Raw genomic sequence first — 15,814 nt, 5'->3', positions numbered from 1 at the left:
TTTTTCCTAAATTCTAGGAGACTTCTCCGCAGGTAATAAGCCGGGTTGGTGGTTGCCGCCCAGCCGTGCACACGCCAGAGGTGAAAGGTGAAGGAATCCGAACAGCTGCCCATTGTTTTGTCAGCAGGGGGCAAGCATGACACCTCCTGTCCCCCCCCCCCCCACCTGTCCCTACCCCGTCCTTTGTGCCAAGTCTGTACGAGGCAGTTCATGAAAAGTGCTGACAGGTGCCAGCAGCGCTGGGGGCCCTGGGCTGGATTGGCCCTAATTAGAGGGGATAAAGTGGAAGTGGGCGAAGGAGGGGGGGTGAGGGGGGCGGTGGCATTTGCAGCTCAGGATCTCTGCGGTTTTGTCTTAGAAGAAAGGAAAACGACAAACACAGATTGTCATCTGCCATATCTGCTTCCTCTCCAAACATCGCACACCTGTCACCACCGCCCGGCAAGAGGCAGAAATGACTGTACTCCACCTCTACTATTACAACAAGGTTAAGGGGGTGAGGTTTTTGGTGTTCTTGTTTTTTTTGTTTTTTTTTAAATATTTTTTTAAACTAAAAAAAATTATATAACTAATATAGTTTTTATATTATTTTAAAAAAATTACTACAATTTGATAATTTTATTACTGCAAAATAATAATAATAAAAACAATAATTAATGTTAATTTTTTTTATTATAATATTTAATAATTTAAAAAAATAAAATTTTTATTAGGATATTATTTATACAGTTAGCCAACCAACTTAACCATATAGATCTTTGAAGTTTAACCTTCTTACATTTTGCCTTCCCTGGAGGTCAGATTTAAAGGTGGGTGAGAATAGAGCCAGTCCCAGATCCAGACTCTGCCTATAAGTGAAAAAAAAACGCTTCCGGGCGGACTGACGCTTTATCTCTCACACCGAGAAGAAGAAACCTGAATCTGCTGCATCACTTTTTGGGGGAAATTGCACGCAGACTGTTAACCAACTTCTCAGCTGTTTCCATCTCAGAGGATTTCCTGCCGATGACGCACCGCGCCCTCAGCTGGCAACAGCACCGTGCGCTCTCCTGGACCGCCCTTCACCACTTCCTCGGCTGCATGGAGGACTACAAATCCCAGCGTAGCCTCTCCCATGCAAACAGCTGCCTAGCGTTGCTCCATGTTATAGGTAACCTATTACTGGAGCATAGCCAGGCAAGCTGAGCGTCGGCCCTTCCCACCAGCTGAGGAATTTACAATGGCATTCTGCAGGCCTCCCCGGGATGACAAAAAAGTGAAACTGGAAGAACCTCAACGCCTACGAATCAGGTTACCTCCTCCCCTCCCCATAGAGGCTATGAGGCTCATAGGAGGAAAGGTGAGCTTAGCAGAGACAACGACATCCTTCCACCTAGGACCCCAATGGGAGTGCTCCTCAGGGGCCCCGCCAGCTGTGCTGCATCCATGGAAGGTGCAGAGTTCTCTACAGCAGATGTCCTCCTTCACATTCCTGCAGGGACGCGTGCGTGGCAGCCATTATCCCAACATGTGACTCTTATCGCCTTATCACGGTCAGATAAGAAATTCCAACCAACCGATAAGAAAGAAAGTGAAACCCAACATGAACGGTGGATGCAAAGGTCAATTATATACGAATGCTTCCACCGTGTCAGAAAGCGCTAAGAGGTTGCCACGTCCCTGAGTATATGAAGAAAATGGAGATACCTCCTAAAATAGGACTTTTAACGGCAACAACACCACCGGAATTGAGTAGATTCAAATGTTTATTAGTACATATAAAAAGGATCAATCACATATGTGATGATCATGTAAAAACAAAGCAAGAACAATTACATAAGTTGGACTTGGTCTATATTGATGAAATCATTGCGAACATGCAAGATATGGAATATAGTATATGTTACTCTCCAATGTCGGAAAACACTCTTCGGTTCCGCCGACGCGTTTCACGTTCAAGCCCTACGTCAGGGGTACTTAATAGGAGATTTTACATTCAAATATTTCTCAAAATAGGATAAATGGTGCAATGTTCTGCTGAATTATTTCAAACAGAGATCAAAAGTCATCACTGCAAAGGATGGCGTCCATTACTGACACCAACCCTAAGTCCAACCTGGGTGTCCCACGGAGGACCCCACAGAGAATGGACGCAGACCACGAATGGTGAAAAAAAAAGAGAAGCACTGCCAGGGAGGATGGCGTCTTGACAGGGGAACATTACAACGACACAATACAGAGAGAAGGTGGAAACCCATATACTTTTGGGACCGCTCACCTAAGGACTAAGAAGGGTCTTGGTCAGGTCTGCACTCCATGGAGGATAGCGTCCATTACCGACACCACCCCTAAGTCCAACCTAGGTGTCCTATGGAGGTCCCCACAGAGAATGGTCACAGACCACGAATGGTGAAAAAAAAGAGAAGCACTGCCAGGGAGGATGGCGTCTTGACAGGGGAACATTACAACGACACAATACAGAGAGAAGGTGGAAACCCATATACATTTGTGACCGCTCACCTAAGGACTAAGAAGGGTCTTGGTCAGGTCTACACTCCATGGAGGATGGCATCCATTACCGACACCACCCCTAAGTCCAACCTAGGTGTCCTATGGAGGTCCCCACAGAGAATGGTCACAGACCACGAATGGTGAAAAAAAAAAAAGAGAGATGACAGGGTCCAGGTTCAATATGGGAGAGATATCGCAGTATAGACCTGACCAAGACCCTTCTTAGTCCTTAGGTGAGCGGTCACAAATGTATACGTGTTTCCACCTTCTCCCTGTATTGTGTTGATGTAATGTTCCCCTGTCAAGATGCCATCCTCCCTGGCAGTGCTTCTATTTTTTTCCACTATTCCTGGTCTGCGACCATTCTCTGTGGGGACCTCCGTGGGACACCCAGGTTGGACATAGGGGTGGTGTCGGTAATCTCCATTGATGCCATCCTTTGCAGTGACACCTTTGATCTCTGTTTGAAATAAACCAGGATAACATTGTACCATTTATCCTATCCTATTTTGATAAATATTTGAACATAAATTCTCCTATTAAGTACCCCTGACGAAAAGGGCTTGTACCTGAAACGTGTTGGGGGAACCGAAGAGTGTTTTTCGGATATTGGAGAGTAACATATGCTATATTACATATCTTGCATGTTCGCAATGATTTCATCAATTGTTCTTGCTTTGTTTTTACATGATCATCACATATGTGATTGATCCTTTTTATATGTACTAAGAAACATTTGATCTTACTCAATTTTGGTAGAGTTGTTGCCATTAAAATCCCTTTTAGGGGGCATCTCCTTTTTCTTCAAAGGACAACTATAGGACGTGCAATGTCCTCACACTGGCAATATAGTTCTCAGACGGGGCACACAGTTGCTGTAGCACTGCATGATGGGGGGGGGGTAGGCACTGACGTTACGAGTGTGCAATCTCCGACATACATTCCTGGAAAGCAGTGTAGAAAAAGGTGGAGGATGCGGGCACGGGATGTAGAAAAAAAGCCTGTTTTTATGAACATGTATCAGGATGAATGTAACGGGACGAAAACTGTCTGGAAGAGTTTGGGGACCTGACTTGCTTGCCCAGCAAGGGTTGAACATCCTTTCAGTCTGGCTTCAAAAAATGTTTGAGAGACGCCATAGAAACCAGAAGGGTTGCCGGGCGACCAGCCTGGAGATGCTCAGACGGGGGTCAAAAATGCTGCCAAGTCCCGACCCTTTTTTTATGGAACCTTTCCAGAATGCACAGAAGATACATTGTATCACTAGAACAAATGTTAACCTTTTCCAGTTTATAGTCCGTGGGGGGGGGGGGATCACATGACCTCTGGTTACATCGTGGTTCTTAGGGGTCTTGGAGAATGCTGAGATCCATCAATTATGTATTATCTGAGGAGGGTCAGGGATGATCATGTGACCACAGTACAGGCAGAACACTGGCTAGGAGACACTGTGGTGGCTCATTATTAAATATCTACAGAACAGAAGCAGGTGAGGATCTGCTACAATCCTTGACAGGTACAGAATTGGAGGAAAGGGGGAGGGGGGGAGGCATGTTAAATTTTACATTTTTAGCAATTTATTTCCACTAATAGGAAAGCCAACACAACAGGTTGCACAACCTCCTCCCACACACACAACTATCTACACGGCCAGCGCATGCAGGGACAAGTCATAGTGAAGGTAACTTACATTTCGGCAGTGACGGGCTGACATCCTCCAAACACAAACCTGATAGAGACAGACAGAAAGGTTAGAGGATGCCGAATAAAAAGTGCGATATCACTTTAAATGAATTAAAACACTGTATGCGATTATTTCCTGCATGCTCTCCTGTGCCCAACACCCTCCGAGATTTCGTGTGTGCACTCACCCACCATCAAGACCCCCTGATCCCCTCCCAAATCATACACTCCCCCCCCCCCTACTATACAATATTCAAAAAAAAAAAAAAAACAACCATGTCAGCAAAATAAATAAAATTTATCGGAAAGTAAAGACAACAGTTCCTCTATAAAGATGCTGCCGCTGCTGCTATAGGGTGGTTCTCTTTGCGGGTAAACTCTGGGTACCCGCTACAACCCAGGAGGAGAGTCACCCAGCGGCTCCCTAGCAATTGCATGTTGCAACCCTAATTGACGAGGGGCAATTGCCGGGGCGCACTCACCGGAGTCGGACGAGTCGGAGGAAGAGGTGCGGATCAAGCTGGAGGTCAGGACGCATCTTCGCTTCGGCGTGTCGCTGAGGCTGCAAAAAAGAAAAATAAATAAAATATAATTAAATAAATATAAATAAATAAAAAAAGTCTACTTTGTAAACTGGTGGTAAAAAAACGTAAAAAAAATAAAACCACAAAATACATGTAAAAGCCAATGTTGTTATTTATTTTCTGGAAAGTCTCATTGAAATTGTATGCCTTATGACTTTGTATTCCTTTGTACTTCATATTGAGGATACAATAAAAACTTATTGCAAATAAAAAAAAAAAAACACAAACACATAAAAAGCCCTCTAAAAATAAATGAACAAAACAACCCCCCCCCCCAAAAAAAATAAAAAATAAAAAACAGAAAATAAAAAAAATAAGAAGAAAAAAACAAAACAAAGAACAATCCCCCCCCCCCAAAAAAAATAAAAAATAAAAAACAGAAAATAAAAAAAATAAGAAGAAAAAAACAAAACAAAGAACAATCCCCCCCCCCAAAAAAAATAAAAAACAGAAAAAAAAAAAAAACAATAAAAAGAAAAAAAAACAAAACAAAGAACAACCCCCCCCCCCCCAAAAAAAAATAATAATAAATGAAAACAGAAAATAAAAAAAAACAATAAAAACAAAAAAAACAAAACAAAGAACAACCCCCCCCCCCCAAAAAAAAAACAAAGAGTGGTAAGGGGGGTGTTGGAACCTCTGTCAGGTTTTTTATTGTGGTCTGTGTTGGGAGAATGAAAGTGATATAAATATTATATTAATATATATCTATATATCTATATATATCTATATCTATCTATCTATCTATCTATCTATCTATCTATCTATCTATCTATCTATCTATCTATCTATCTATCTATCTATCTATCTATATAAATAAAACACATTGGTAAATGGATGTAACGATTGTGAATGGTATAATGCACTTCAGGAAATCTGCATTCAGAGGACAGAAATGAAATCTGCGCATCGGGGGGCGGATTGGACACTCTGAATGCGTCTAAACTCGTGTAGAACGCACAGACTTTTAAACACGGGAGAAAGCGATCGCAGAAAAATATAAACAAGCTCTAAACGTCACAGATCAGTTTCTCCTGTTTAAATCAAACAAACACAGGAGGCGGCTGGGAATGGGGGTGGGAATGGGGGTGGGGGGGGGGGGGTCGAGCCGTCTAATTTGCGCAATCAGCAGGAGAAGACGGAATTCATTCTTTTCTGCAATTATAGAGCATGAATTAGTGGGGGTTATACCCCTGTCAGGTTTTTGTTTTTTGCCATCTGTGTCCCCATTAGAGAGATTTCCCTTCGTTTCCTGTCCCACTGCCACAACAGGAAGTGAGAAGAAATCCCTGCAAAGTGAAGAAATTCCTGGTTGTCATTAGAACTGGAAAATTCATATTCTGGCTGAACACCCACATTTTTTTTTTTTTTTTTCACTCTCTATGAGAAAACGGTAAACGTGACTAAGAGGGGGGAATCTCCCTAATGGGGACACAGGCAGCAATAAAAAGGGGTCCCTCTCCACTCCATCCAAATCTGGACAAAAAAAAAAATGCCTTTAGTTATACTTTAGAGTTTACCAGTGCAGGGAATGCACAAAATTTTGGGTTGTCACTAGAACAGGAATAGAGGGAAAACTTCTAATGGGGACACAATTTCTGATGACGACAAACAGGTATTCCCTGGTTATTAGTCATATACGCCAATATAAAACAAAACAGACAGGCGATCAATAAATTCCATATCTAACCAGGGATTTCCCTCACTTTGTAGGGATTTCTTCTCACTTCCTGTTGTGGCAGTGGGACGAGAAGTGAAGGGAAATCTCCCTAATGGAGACACAGACAGCAATAAAAACTGACAGGTGTTGTAATCCCTCTCCACTCCATCCAAATCTGGAAAAAAAAATGCCTTTAGTTATACTTTTAGAGCAGGGATCTGCAATTAGCGGACCTCCAGCTGTTGCAAAACTACAAGTCCCATCATGCCTCTGCCAGGGATCTCCTAACCAGGGATCTCCCTCACTTTGTAGGGATTTTCTCTCACTTCCTGCTTGGCTATGGGACAGGAAGTGAAGGGAAATCTCCCTAATGGGGACACAGATGGCAAAAAAAAAAAAAACCCTGACAGAGGTGTAACCCCCTATTCATGCTCTATATAATTCCCTCACTTTGTAGGGATTTTCTCTCACTTCCTGTTTGGCTATGGGACAGGAAGTGAAGAGAAATCTCCCTAATGGGACACAGATGACAAAAAAGAGAACTGACAGAGGTTCTAGTCCTATCCAAAATGAAAAAAAAAAAAAAAAAGTTTTGTCTTTAGTTCGAATCGGCCAATAAAATGTATCACTGTACACTTTCTGCAATTCATTTTTTGAAACATTTGTTTCATCAACCAATCACATCGCCTCGTGTGTTCTGACACTGTCACAACAATCAGCCCTGCCATCACAGGACTCCGCCCCTCTCTCTCTAATCCAGGACTTTTTTTCTGTAGCCAGAGGGGCTCAATATTCCACTTTCCTGCCCGGGGGACACCCGAGGAGGAGGAAAGACAAACGTTTGGAGGTGTTTAATGAGCGATTCCACACCCCCCCCCCCCCCCCGTCCAGGTACAATAAAAGGGTGTTTGATGACGAGGTGTGATCATTCGCTTCCTTTGTCATCAGATAGGAAGGTGTGCGAGAACCGACACAGCGGTGTCCCCAGAACCCCACACCTGGACAAATGTCCCCTGCGGGGCAAATCCCTTCCCAAAATATCAACAATTCCAAAATATGACAGAGAGCTGCAACCAAATCCCTCATTTTATACCAAAGACTGATAATCTGTAATATAGACTATTAATATAGCCATAGAATGCAAAGCTATGGAAGCAGGTTTTTGGGGTTGGTGTCCCCTTTAGGGAGATCCCCCCTACTTCCTGTTGTGTCACCAGAGCAGGAAGTAAGAAAATCTCACCAATAAGGGACACATGCACCAACAGACATCTAGCACAGGTTATCAGCCTGCCTTCCCTATTCTATTAATTAAAAAAAAAAAATTATTCTAGTGTCCAATTGTTGAGATTTCCCTCACTTCCTGTGTTGTCACCAGCACAGGAAGTAAGAAAATCTCACTAAAAGGGACAGGTACCTGTCACAGGTTCTCGGCAGTGTTTTTTTTACTGTTGTGTCCAGTTGATGAGATTTTTCCTCACTTCCTGTTGTGTTGCCACCAGCACAGGGAGTAAGGAAATCTCACTAAAGGGGACACAGACAGTAACAGGCACCTGGCACAGGTTCTTGGCCTTCCCCATTCTATTAACAACCCTTTGTTAATAGACTCGTCTTCATTCAATAAAGTTTTTTTTTTTTTAACTGTGTCCAATTGATGAGATTTTTCTCACTTCCTGTTGTGTCACTAGCACAGTAGGTAAGAAAATCTCACTAAAGGGGACAGGCGCCTGTCACAGGCTCTCGGCAGTGTTTTTTATTTTTTTATTGTTGTGTCCAGTTGATGAGATTTTTCCTCACTTCCTGTTGTGTTGTCACCAGCACAGGAAGTAAGGAAAGCTCACTAAAGGGGACACAGACAGTAACAGACACGGATTCTTGGCCTTCCCCATTCTATTAACAGCCCTTTATTAATAGAATTGTCCTCATTCTGTTAATAAAGTTTTTTTTTTTTATTGTTGTGTCTAATTGATGTGATTTTCCTCACTTCCTGTTGTGTTGTCACCAGGTAAGGAAGCGATGAAGAATCTCTCTGGGGACACACGTTGTGATCAAAAGATGCTATTCCTTCTGTAGCTTTATGCAAAAGTAAAATTCTAACAGGAAAGGCAGCCTGTTAGTTCCAATGTTTTTGTTATAGGTGGACCACACTGGGCCAAGGCAGAACAATGGGGGGGGCAAATGAAAACCCAACAAGCCATAGAAGAACAATGCATGGTAATGCAATGCATGCAGTACTGCACAATAGGCCTCCGTCACAGGGGCAGTTTACATATGAATACAGACCGGACACCAACACACCACATAAACATAAAAAAAAACAAAAACACAAACATAAATCTTCACTGATCATCATAGAAATGGAAATACCGGAGCCGAAAGTCATCAGAATCCAAAAACACAAGAAATAGTCAATGTATAGAAAGATCAATACAAGAGGTCGTATCCACCGATATAAACCGATCAGACGATCAATAAACTGCAGAATCCACAAAGTGCTCAGAAAAACTCCAAAACATCATCAATATATCCAATACAGGAGAAAATAAATACCCCGGAGACTGGATGAGAATACAACACAACATCTACAAAACACAACATACACAACATACACAACACACCGATCACCCAACACAACCCACACAATGTCATTATAATAACAGAACAGGATTGGATACAATGTATCAGCCTGTATGTGATCACATATACAATGTATCAGCCTGTATGTGATCACATATACAATGTATCAGCCTGTATGTGATCACATATACAATGTAATTGATTGAATAACCAAAGCGCCAATGGAAAAAAAACAGATAGCAAAATAATAAATACTGTGATACCACATTAGCAGTTACAGTGACAATAAATTTCTTTTCACATATACAATGTATCAGCCCGTATGTGATCACATATACAATATACAATGTATGAGCCTGTATGTGATCACATATACAATATACAATGTATGAGCCTGTATGTGATCACATATACAATATACAATGTATCAGCCTGTATGTGATCACATATACAATATACAATGTATCAGCCTGTATGTGATCACATATACAATATACAATGTATCAGCCTGTATGTGATCACATATACAATATACAATGTATCAGCCTGTATGTGATCACATATACAATATACAATGTATCAGCCCGTATGTGATCACATATACAATATACAATGTATCAGCCTGTATGTGATCACATATAATCACACAACATCCGCACTGATTACTGACTGATATAAACTGTAAGAGATGGAGATACAAAATAAAACAATAGAGCTAAAAATAGAAATGTGGAATATAAACGCGTTCCAGAAATAGAATAGAATGTATGGAGGAAATATACAATACAGATGGGAGAGGGGATACATGCAGTGCCAGGACTGAGAAGTATATATCCTGAATAATAATATATACACTATGGGGGGGGGGGGGGTATATGGAAGATATACATGCAGTGCCAGGACTGGGAGGTATATACAATATGGGACTTGGGGGGGGGGGATATGTAAGGTATACAATGTAGTGCCAGGACTGGGGGGTATATATACTATGGGGGGGGCAGATATGGAAGGTATACATGAGGTTCCAGGACTGGGAGGTATATATACTATGGGGGGGGGGCGGATATGGAAGGTATACATGAGGTTCCAGGACTGGGAGGTATATATACTATGGGGGGGGGGCGGATATGGAAGGTATACATGCAGTGCCAGGACTGGGGCCCATAAATCAATGCAAACCCCATGATGCAAATGTAGAAACAATGAAGAGCCAGAATATGTGGGGCTAGAGTGCCAGGAAGGGGGGGGGGACAGGGTGTCAGAAGAGGGGGGGAAGGGTGTCACAGAAGAGGGGGGGACAGGGTGTCACAGGAAAGGGGGCAGGGTGTCACGGAAAGGGGGGGACAGGGTGTCACAGGAAAGGGGGGACAGGGTGTCACAGGAAAGGGGGGACAGGGTGTCACAGGAAAGGGGGGGACAGGGTGTCACAGGAAAGGGGGGGACAGGGTGTCAGAAGAGAGGGGGGGACAGGGTGTCAGAAGAGAGGGGGGGACAGGGTGTCAGAAGAGAGGGGGGGACAGGGTGTCACAGGAAAGGGGGGGACAAGGTGTCACAGGAAAGGGGGGACAAGGTGTCACAGGAAAGGGGGGGACAGGGTGTCAGAAGAGAGGGGGGGACAGGGTGTCAGAAGAGAGGGGGGGACAGGGTGTCAGAAGAGAGGGGGGGACAGGGTGTCAGAAGAGAGGGGGGGACAAGGTGTCACAGGAAAGGGGGGACAAGGTGTCACAGGAAAGGGGGGACAGGGTGTCACAGGAAAGGGGGGACAGGGTGTCACAGGAAAGGGGGGGACAGGGTGTCAGAAGAGAGGGGGGACGGGGTGTCAGAAGAGAGGGGGGACAGGGTGTCAGAAGAGAGGGGGGACGGGGTGTTAGAAGAGAGGGGGGAAGGGGTGTCAGGAGAGGGGGCGACAGGGTGTCAGGAGAGGGGGCGACAGGGTGTCAGGAAAGGGGGCGACAGGGTGTCAGGAGAGGGGGGTGTCAGACCCACATATAGCATGCATATAGTAATGCAATACAGCAAAATTAGACCTCCTGAATGCATACAGGGGTGCCAAAAAGGGATGCATATTAATGTAATACCCCAGACAGGAAATAGTGAAATAAATGCATCAATGGGGGGGGGGGGGGACAAGGTGCCAGGATAAGGGGGGGTACTAAAGAAGAATGCCATCAGAAGGGGGGGGCAAGGTGCCAGGATAAGAGGGGATACTAAAGAAGAGTGCCATCAGAAGGGGGGGGGGGGGGGTTAGCGTCCACACAAATCGAATACTGCATGCATCAGTGCTTGCTGGGTCAGGGGTGCAGAAGGAAGGGTGCAGACAGGGGGGTGCAGAAGGAAGGGTGCAGACAGGGGGGTGCAGAAGGAAGGGTGCAGACAGGGGGGGTGCAGAAGGAAGGGTGCAGACAGGGGGGTGCAGAAGGAAGGGTGCAGACAGGGGGGTGCAGAAGGAAGGGTGCAGACAGAGGGGTGCAGAAGGAAGGGTGCAGACAGGGGGGTGCAGAAGGAAGGGTGCAGACAGGGGGTGCAGAAGGAAGGGTGCAGACAGGGGGTGCAGGCTGCAAAAGGAGGGGTGTCGGAGAACAGTAAGGAGAAGAGTGCAGAAGAAAGTGCAAAATAAGGGGTGCGGGAGAAGAGTGAGGGGTTCAAAAAGAAGGGGAGCAGGAGAGGATGTAGGGAAAGGGGTGCAGAAGAAGGGTAGTAGTAAAATCCTCCCAGTAATCCCCGGTATATATATTCTGTAATCCCCGGTGTATATATATATATATATTCTGTAATCCCCGGTATATATATATATATATTCTGTAATCCCCGGTGTATATATATTATCGGCGTGTCTCACCTCCCGAGGCCTCCGAGCTGGTTCATGGTGAAGGTGAGGCTGGTGACCGGGGACAGGACTCCGGGTTCGGGGCTCAGCAGGCTCAGTCCGCAGGGTAGGAGGGTGGAGGGGCGGCGGAGGGTACCCGGGAGAGGACTGAAGTCGTTCAGCATCTTCTCCATCTCCATGGTGCGGAGCAGGGAGGTTGCGGGGTGCGGAGCAGGGAGGTTGCGGGGTGCGGAGCGGGGTGAGGAGCGGGGTTGTGCGGGGTGCGGAGCGGGGGGGATGATGGAGGGTGGCGGGGGGAAGACGTTCTCTATAATCCGGTGATAATCCTCCAGCGGGTGGTGAAGAAGCAGTAGTAGCCGGCCGGGCACACACAGACCCTCCGATCCTTCCGCTCTCCGCCCGGCCTGGCCTTTTCTCTCTCCCCGATCCTCCGCACCATTTATATTCGAAAAATAACACAACCAGGCGGAGGGGGGAGAGCCAATGGGAGCGCCGGGTGGGCGGGGATAGCGACTGTCACTCACCCTGTGCGGGGAGAGGGCGGGGCGGGGCCAGCCACTGTCACTGTGCCTGGAAGGAGAGAGGAGGGGCGGGGCCAGGAGCTGTCACTCGGCTTGTATGGAGAGGAGTGGGCGGGGTGTCCCTGCACAGCGCTGTCACTGAGAGGAGAGCGCTACTGGGGTCCATATACATCATTATACATCCCTCCCTATACAGGGGCCACACACATCCCTATACATCTGCAGAGATTATTATGGGGGTTCTTCATATATGACATTAGAGGAATACATATATACTGATATAAGGGTGTAGGAGGATGCATACTTAAAAAAATTGGGGTGCTGCTTGCAATACTGTTTGGGGGAAACATTTGCTGCTGTAGAACTGCCCACCCCCCTTCCTATAAGAGTGTGGGGGGTTATTATTATTATTATAAATGATTTATATAGCTGGGAATGCATATAATATTATGGGGTGCTGCATGCATTTATGTCGCCAGTTTATATATATATATATTATTACTCCCTAGGGCAGAGGTCATGCATACATCATTTTAGGGGTGCCATATACATTACTATTAGGGTGCTGCAAATAATACTGTAGGAGTGCAGACATTTATAGTATAAGTGTGCAGAGGGCTGCATAGATTATTTTGGGTGTGCCTTGTACTTTACTATAGGGGTGCAGACCTCTATATGTGTGCAGGGTGCTCCATACATCACTGTAGGGGTGCAGATGTCTATTAGTATGCAGGGTGATCCATACATCACTATAGGGGTGCAGATCTCTGTTATTATTGCGGGGTGCTCCATACATCACTATAGGGGTGCAGATCTCTATTAGTATACAGGGTGCTCCATACATCACTATAGGGGTGCAGATCTCTATAAGTATGCAGAGTGCTCCATACATCACTATAGGGGTGCAGATCTCTATAAGTATGCAGAATGCTCCATACATCATTATAGGGGTGCAGATCTCTATAAGTATACAGGGTGCTCCATACATCACTATAGGGGTGCAGATGTCTATTAGTATGCAGAGTGCTCCATACATCACTATAGGGGTACAGATCTCTATAAGTATGCAGAATGCTCCATACATCATTATAGGGGTGCAGATCTCTATAAGTATGCAGAGTGCTCCATACATCACTATAGGGGTGCAGATCTCTGTTAGTATGCAGGGTGCTCCATACATCACTATAGGGGTGCAGATCTCTGTTATTATTGCGGGGTGCTCCATACATCACTATAGGGGTGCAGATCTCTATTAGTATGCAGGGTGCTCCATACATCACTATAGGGGTGCAGATCTCTATAAGTATGCAGAGTGCTCCATACATCACTATAGGGGTGCAGATCTCTATAAGTATGCAGAATGCTCCATACATCATTATAGGGGTGCAGATCTCTATAAGTATGCAGAGTGCTCCATACATCACTATAGGGGTGCAGATCTCTGTTAGTATGCAGGGTGCTCCATACATCACTATAGGGGTGCAGATCTCTATAAGTATGCAGAGTGCTCCATACATCACTATAGGGGTGCAGATCTCTGTTAGTATGCAGGGTGCTCCATACATCAGTATAGGGGTGCAGATCTCTGTTAGTATGCCGGGTGCTCCATACATTACTGTAGGGATGCAGATCTCTATAAGTATGCAGGGTGCTCCATACATCACTATAGGGGTGCAAATCACTGTTAGTATGCGGGGTGCTCCCTACATCACTATAGGGGTGCAGATCTCAAAAAGTATGCAGGGTGCTCCCTACATCACTTTAGGCGTGCAGATCTTTAAAAGTGTGCTAGGTTCCCCATACAGTATATCACTCACTATAGCGGGGCCATATACTTCACTATAGGGGTGCAGATCTCTATCATATTCAGTGTGGCATTTACTTCACTATAGGGGGGAAGGTCTCTATAAGTATGCAGGAGGCTCCACACATTACTATAGGGGTGCAGATCTTATTATAATTGTGCTGGGGGCTCAATATATTACTGTAGGGGTGTAGACCTTCCTATTGTTAGGGGTGCTCCCTACATTATTGTAGGGTTCCTTGGAAGGTGAATCATGTACTGGCTTCATATGCCTCAGGGACTCTGGGGGGAGGGGGACCAGATCTTCTCATTCTTCCCAACGGCCTTGCCCGGTCTTTACATTGTAGGTGCTTTCTAATGTAATAAGTAATTGTGGAGACCAGCTGTGAGAGGATGTCACCCTGGGGGGGGGGGGGGGGGACATGTCTAAAACAGGGCGGTGGGGGTCATTCCGCCCACTGGTGGCCCATCTATGCACCGAACCACTGAAATATTAAAATCTGCCACCAAGTGGCCCCATTGAAGGGTCGTTGAGGTGGGCAGAGGCAGTGAATGATTAAGCAGATGAATAGAGTTTCCCTCTAAGGCTGTTATGTATATAGAAGACTGTTGACAAGCACAGCTCATTGTCTTTATACATTTGTATGTGCCAAGGTGGCCCGGGGTCTGAATCTCCAGTATAGCTCCCATCTGCGCCCCACCCCCCACCTTCCTTAATTGTTTGGAAAACACCATTTCCTATACTGTACATCATCAGTACACCCTCTATTTGCATTGCACCAGTGATGATTGGCCTACTGGCCATGGTACTGGTCTACTGATTGGTAAAGGTCTGGTCTGCTGGTAATGGTCTTACTGTTTGCACAATTATTAGAGACATTGGTGGCAAAAAGCAATAATTCCAGGAAAGTACAACACTCATAAACACCAAATGGTAGTAAAGCTCATCAGTTTTTTGCATGGTTGCTCTGTAGGTTGGCTAGGCCATACACCCCAAATGGCCCCATGTGTGCACCTTCGGGCCAAGGAGCCTCAGCGTGCTGCAAACCCCTCTATAAGCTTGTGCATGCAGCTAAAAATCTTTTTACCATATCTTCCAGCACTCCATATACACAATGCATTGTGAAATGCCACAATATAAAAACAAAAAACACAAATATATTATTTATTATTTAAGGTACTTATATAGCACTGTTAATTTACACAGCGCTTTGCATATACATTGTACATTCACATCAGTCCCTACCCTCAAGGAGCTTACAATCTAAGGTCATATACTGGGGCCAATTTAGACAGAAGCCATTATATTATATTATTATAATTGTGCTGGGGGGCTAAATATATTTTATAGGGGTGCAGATTTTATTATAATTGTGCTGGGGGATAAATATATTTTATAGGGGTGCCCCCTATATTACTGTAGGGGTGTAGACCTTCCTATTCTTAGGCCTCCATACATCACTATAGGGGGTGAATATCTCAAAAAGTATGCAGGATGCCCCATACATCACTTTAGGCATGCAGATCTTTATACCTACCATATATAACACACATTTTAAAAGCAAAACATATAACTAAATCTTTTTATGTAATAGAATTTATTTTTTTAAATGTCATAAAAATAACAAAAACAAACAAAAAAGGTATATAGAAACATATTTTTTTAATATT

At 44.8% G+C, this 15,814-nt stretch overlaps 1 protein-coding gene across 1 annotated transcript in view; it reads right to left on the bottom strand.

Moving 5' to 3' along the window:
• Nucleotides 1-12,278, bottom strand: part of CDC25B (cell division cycle 25B) — a 31,347-nt gene extending 19,069 nt beyond the window's left edge. Inside the window, exons 1-4 of the mRNA XM_077478116.1 lie at nt 11,831-12,278; nt 4,656-4,735; nt 4,181-4,219; nt 868-880 (exon numbers count right to left, since the gene is read on the bottom strand). Coding sequence (XP_077334242.1) covers nt 868-880; nt 4,181-4,219; nt 4,656-4,735; nt 11,831-11,997 — 299 coding nt within the window. The 5' untranslated portion in view covers nt 11,998-12,278. The remainder of the gene's footprint in view (nt 1-867; nt 881-4,180; nt 4,220-4,655; nt 4,736-11,830) is intronic.
• Between the last annotated feature and the right edge of the window lie 3,536 nt (nt 12,279-15,814).

Source organism: Lithobates pipiens, unplaced genomic scaffold (assembly GCF_037356315.1).
Source record: "Lithobates pipiens isolate NorthernLeopardFrog02 unplaced genomic scaffold, aLitPip1_a1.2 Scaffold_13, whole genome shotgun sequence".
Lineage (NCBI taxonomy): Eukaryota > Metazoa > Chordata > Amphibia > Anura > Ranidae > Lithobates > Lithobates pipiens.
The sequence above is the reverse complement of the archived record's forward strand: the minus strand, read 5'-3'. Positions and strand labels throughout refer to the sequence as shown.